A 6,000-nucleotide genomic window follows, 5' to 3' on the forward strand; every position below is an offset into this window, starting at 1 on the left:
AAAGAGATGCTACTGATACAAATTACTTTAAGAAAGTTGTCTCTTTAAAATTCCACTCTAGTGCATGAAAACATTTCCAGCATGCAGAATAAATGCAGACACAATTGCATGCATTACATACACCAAAGTAATTTAATTAAATAACCCTTTATAACTGCAGCATAATGTACTTACTATCTCTGTTGTTCTTTGGGGTGACAGGAATGTGTCTGTTATGCACATATTGCTCAGAGAGTCAGGCCACAGTTATATTTTCTAGCTGCACTGTGACACTTTCCACAGTTACCCTATACTGTACCCAGGATTCCTGTGCAGACCATTGCCTGTATTTCTGGAACACAATGACTGCATATATGCAACATAAGTAATGCCACGGGCCAACAAGGCATTGGGAAGACTGTGCCTAACAGAAATGAAGTCACTAGCTCCAACAAGTGTCATGATTTGTTTACTTGGGGTGATGCACTCATACTTTACTGAATTAGAGACCAGATCTTTACTTGGTAACATTTTATTTCTTTTCCATCTCTTCCTACTGAACTTACATGACAGTCACTTCTTTCCCCTGATATTCTTTAGGTGAGAGAAAGGGAGGGTTGAGCTCCAACAAATGCAGTATTTCTGCTTTCTGTGGTCAGCTATTAACTGCATAGCTATTCCCTCAGAATTTATTTTATATAACCTTTAAAAAGGTTGCTTTAAAAATAAACAAAAAAAAAAAAAAAAACCAAAAATGCACTAAAAGAAGCAAAGCAACCAACCTTCCATTTCTTTTTCAGTTCTTTTGACTTTTTCCTTGTAAATGTTCTCCAGTCGTTTTTGCTTCTCCTCTTCCCTCCTCCTTTCAGCCACAGTTCTGGCATGCACATCCTGAAAATCCACCTAAGGAGGAAATTAAGAAAAAAAGTGTAATGTTCCTTGTAAGAAATATATAGAAAATCCATTTCCTAAGATCCTTATCTGTGGTGAAAAATCCTGTAACATCAGCCATCAGCCAGAAGCTCAGCAGCATTTCCTTTTATCTCTTCTCCCCCTTGAATCAATAACTGCAGCAATTGTGAATGGAGTTTTTACTCTTACTAATAAAGGACTGTTGAGAATCAATGGCTTTCAAAAGGAAATCATAAGGTAGAAAAACAAACCCCTTAGATTTTCACATCCAGAGTGCAGGAGCAAGAGCAAACAGGGCTTTGGGAGACTTCTGTCACAGCACTGGAGACAAGGAGTCAGGGAGAAGGAGCAGGAAGAGACTATGCAGGGGAGATATTAAAATTACATGAAAACATCACACCATGTCCACCAGGAAATTTAGGAAAATTTGTAAGTACAACGACTAGTGTGTATATATATATAACTTACAAAAGAACTTTGTAAAAAAGGAAAGTAAAAGAGAGCACCTTCAAATTTATTAAGGAACACCTAATTTGTGATTTTACAATTGCATTGTTGGATTTTGACACTGAGGGGAAAAAAACATTCAGTCTCAGTTCCTTATGGCTGAACTACAAACATTAATCTGAGTAACTCAAAACACTGTTTCTTAACATATTAGCAATATTTGGGTTTTAGTTTGGTCTTAGAAGGAATTTCCTGTTTTAAAGAAGGGAGGCTTGATTGCATTAATGCAGAAGGAAACCCTTTTGAAAAACACAGAATTTCCTTTGATTGCTACCACATAACTTTTATGAACTGGCAGACAGACAATGCTGAGTAAGCTTGCACTTTGCTGATTCTGCAGCCCACAGACTCTCTTGCAACGTCTCCATCACAAGCACTCACTGAAGATTTGTTATTCTTGCCACTGCCTAGATGATCAAGCATGTCAACATCCACTAGTGGCTCTCAAGAACCTACAACAAAGTTTTGGAGTGACACAAATGTTTTTATCTAACAGCTGTCAAAGAAACTGGCATGGAAGGTCTCCATCAGTTTAGGAAATAGGCACACTTACCCAGCTGCTTTTTCAGTAGGGAATGGGTGGGCAGAAGGGTGGTAGGGAAAAGATTTGGTTTCACAGCCTACTGCATCATGTGGATCTGGTTTCACAGATCCACCATCATGTGGATCACCAGAGTGAGCTTTCTTGGTTTTCAGGACCTCATTGTCCTACAGGTTTGCATAGCTCCCCACACAGAGCTGTGAGAAGCAGATCCACCCAAAGAGCAACACTGCCCACAAAATCAGAACAAAGATACAGAGCCCAGGAAGTGCTGGCAGCCAGACAGACTGCACAGCAAACCAGACACAGCTACAGCCTCCTAAAGCACAACTTCTGCCTCATGCCAGAGTACCTACAGTGGAGTCATCTGCCCATTCTTTACCATTCTCTGTACCAAAAGCACCATGAAGCCTTTTATTGCTGGTCTGCAATTATGGAACTAAATGTTTGAGGAGCAAAAAACTGCTCAACTGAAAGGATGCCAAGCAGCAGGCTGAGACAATTACTGCAACTTTTGTGAAAATATTGGAATACAGCAGTACCATGCTCTGCATGGATGTGTCTGAAATGCTGTTCTGTAATTCCGTCCATGCATTCCTCAGCTACAAAGACACTACAAGATGAGCCACGTGCCCAAATATTTGGAAATATGTGAAATATTTTTCCTCTTCTTTCTTCTTTTAAACTTTGAGATGGAAGTTTTAAAACAATTACTTTCATGTACACTGAAGCATTATTTGCCCTTGAAGTCAAACATTTATAGAGGCACCTACTTGGTACCTACTACTACTACTGACCTACTAACATTAACAGAGTGGGGGGTTCTCTAGCTTTACACCCCAAAAGAGCAGCAGCTGTCATCTTCTGACTGTTTATAAAGTGATTTTGGTGATCATTAAGAAAAACCCAACCAAAATGCAACTATGGGCCACACCCAGAGCTAACAGTCCACCTGAGTTGCCCCACACTACTGTGCCAAACCAGCAAAACTCAACAGTGATGTATTTCACTACAAGAAAAGTAGCAAATGCCTCCTCAAAACTTTTGGTGGTTTCTCACACTTCAAGCATTAAGCTGGCAAAAGGCCAGTTGGCTCATATCAAAACTACCTGACATTGCTTCAATTGACAGTAATGCTTGTAGAGGAGCTCACATCCAGCTGCTCTAGAAAATAGCACAGCTTGTTCAAAATCTGGAGAGGGATCCCCCAGTTGTTACTGGGGAGCAGCCAGTGACCCCAGGAGCACAGACAGAGCTGCCAAACTTCAGCAGAGCTGTTGCACACTTGTGTCCAACTGGGTGAAACTGCATTATGTGTTAAAGCCCCCTTGTCTCAGTCTTGCACTTCTTGTGCAATTCCACTTCTTCCTTTCTTAAACAAGACAAGAAAGGAAAATTCAAGGACAATCATCTTTTGTGAGCAGATGCCAAAATCTGTACAAAAAACCAGCACAGCACAGTTCAGTAGGGAACACCCTAGCTTACTGTGGAACCAGAACAACAGAAACACTTCACGTATCACAAAAGATTTTCATCTGTGTTAGGAATCTGAATCTGCCTTTGTGAAGAGAAAGAAAATCAGTATGTTTACTGAAAGCCTGTTATTATCACTGTAGGTAGTGTGAATGCTAGAACAGTGCTCCAAATGTCACTGTTGCACCTCAGAAGACAGACTAAAGCTGCAGAACGTTCCCAACACAGTAACTTGAAGTGACATCTAAAAGCCAAGGTTTACATGAAATTTCTCTTTCATAAAAGCTCTTTTCTGGCACAGTAACGCTGCAGCTGAGGGTGGCAGGCACGTACACTTGCAAAGTTACAGCAAAGGGGACCTAGAACTGGGCAGCTCAGTACAGAAATCAAGCTAGTGTAAACTGGCTATAGAAAGATGTAAGAGGTGTTTATCCTGTTTACTGCCCTTCCCAGAAGAGCTAAACCTTGGGGCTCCAGTCAGGAATCAGGGGGTGAAAGCCAGTGAGCAGTACTTGCAGCCTGAAAAAGGCAGAGCTCAGCCATGAGTACAAGACCAGAGTTTTAGAAACCTACAGCACTGCAAGATGAACAGAAAGCCTGGGGTTTGTTTCCCAAAGGCCATGCTCAACAGCAGGTCTCCTACAGGAAATGCCGTTTCCTACAGCTTTCTTTTTTTTAAAACATTTATCGGTTTCCTTACTTTGATCTCCACCTAATGCCACAGAGTCCAGGAATCAGAGGGTGAAAGCCAGTGAGCAGTAAAAAGGCAGAGCTCAGCCATGAGTACAAGACCAGAGTTTTAGAAACCTACAGCACTGCAAGATGAACAGAAAGCCTGGGGTTTGTTTCCCAAAGGCCATGCTCAACAGCAGGTCTCCTACAGGAAATGCCGTTTCCTACAGCTTTCTTTTTTTTAAAACATTTATCGGTTTCCTTACTTTGATCTCCACCTAATGCCACAGAGTGGAGCAAAAAACACCGAGTACCTTCTTGTTCTGCTTTAGGAAGTGGTATCCCAGGGAAAGCTGCTTGTAGGCCTCCCCGTATTTCTCGTGCCAGTCTTGCACTGCCTTGATGGCCGCTCTCCTCAGCTTCTGTGCCACCTCTTTGGGCGGGGGAAGCGGCTGCTCGTGGTCTATCCCCACCGTGAGCTCCAGGAAGCCCTGGAAGTTGGAGATGAGCAGCGTCCTGAAGTGGTGGGACCTGGCGAACAGCTCCTGCACCAGCTGGAAGGCGGAGAAGCGCATCTCGGCGTGCTCCTCCTGCAGCCGCGTCAGCAGCAGGTGGTACGCGTGGCTGATGTGCTCCTCCGACGACCTGAGCACGGAGACAACGAAGGAAAAGGAGGGGGAGAGATTTAAAAAGACGCTCAGCGCGTAAAAGCGTAAGCTTGGGCGCGTAATTTATTTTCAGTTTTAAGTGAACGGCTCCTGTGCTGGCAGCACCCAGTCCCCACAGCAGGCCCCAGGAACTGCGCTCGGGGCGGCTCCGCCCGGGTCTGCCGACCTGGGGACAACAGCGGGGCCCGGCTCTGTCCCTCCCTCCGGCCGTACTTGCAGATCTTCTTCAGCTCCTTCATCCTGCCGGGCTCCAGCTGCGGCTCCCCGGAGGTGGTGAGCTCCTCCACCAGCTCAGCCAGGCGCTGCTCCATCTCCGCCGGCACCGGAGCTGCCGAGACACCCGCCCCGAAGGTCCCTCAAGGCGGGGGAGCCCCGGCCGGGAGCCACCGGCACCGACGGGCCCGGCCGCGTCTGGGCGGCGCCATCTTCCGGCCCTCAGCGGAGCCCCGCCCCGAGGAAACCCCGCCCCTTGCAGAGGCCACGCCCACAAGTGCACGCGCCCTTCGGGGAGCGACGCCCACACGGAGCCACGCCCATGGAGCCCTGAGACCACGCCCCCCAGCAGAGACCACGCCCCCGCATGGGCTCTGCCCCTTTGGGTGCCCCCGCCCCGCGCTGGTGGTACCTTCCTCCTCCCCCCCTCTCGGCGCCTACCACCTCCCCCGCCCACGTGACGGGCCGGCACCCGGAAGCGCGGCCGGGGAAGGGCGGGGAAGCCTTAAAGGAGCCGCACCCGGTTTTGTGTGAGGGGATGTAGTGTTTAACCCGCGCCCGCCTGGAGGGGCGAGCAGCCGGCACACAGCGCCCCTGATTATCATACGGTCAATTACACCCCCGAACCACCGACAGCAACCAAACACCAACGCTCCGGTCGTTCCTTAAACACCTCCCTGGGCAGCCCGTGCCAAGGTGCAATCAGCCTTTCTGTGAAGAAATTCCTCCTAATGTCCAAGCTGGACCGCCCCTGGCGCGCCTTAGAGCTGTCCTCTCGCCCCGTGGCTGTTTGCCTGGCAGCAGAGCGCCATCCCCTCCTGGCCACCAGCTCCTGAGAGGGAATTGCAGAGATCCAGAGGGTCTCCCTGAGCCTCCTCTGAGCCCCCCAGCGCCCTCAGCCGCTCCTCACGGCTCCTGTGCCCAGACCCTTCCCCAGCCCCGGACAGGCTCCAGCACCTCGGCGTCCTTCTTGTTGTGAGGGGCCCCACGCTGGGCGCTGCTGCACCGCCACAAAAGTGTCACAAAAGTGTCACA

General features: G+C 47.8%; 1 protein-coding gene across 2 annotated transcripts in view; it reads right to left on the reverse strand.

The window, feature by feature from the left end:
- UVSSA (UV stimulated scaffold protein A) overlaps nt 1–5,199 on the reverse strand; it is a 47,508-nt gene extending 42,309 nt beyond the window's left edge. Inside the window, exons 1-3 of one of the 2 annotated variants that reach the window (XM_041402812.1) lie at nt 4,966–5,199; nt 4,399–4,729; nt 762–882 (exon numbers count right to left, since the gene is read on the reverse strand). In XM_041402812.1, the coding sequence (XP_041258746.1) occupies nt 762–882; nt 4,399–4,729; nt 4,966–5,063 (550 nt within the window). In that variant the 5' untranslated portion in view covers nt 5,064–5,199. Of the gene's footprint in view, nt 1–761; nt 883–4,398; nt 4,730–4,918 lie in introns of both variants that reach the window. The other variant, XM_041402813.1, reaches the window with a different exon arrangement.
- Between the last annotated feature and the right edge of the window lie 801 nt (nt 5,200–6,000).

The sequence above is a fragment of the Onychostruthus taczanowskii genome, unplaced genomic scaffold (assembly GCF_017590055.1).
Source record: "Onychostruthus taczanowskii isolate IOZ18803 unplaced genomic scaffold, ASM1759005v1 scaffold2, whole genome shotgun sequence".
In the NCBI taxonomy this organism is placed as follows: domain Eukaryota; kingdom Metazoa; phylum Chordata; class Aves; order Passeriformes; family Passeridae; genus Onychostruthus; species Onychostruthus taczanowskii.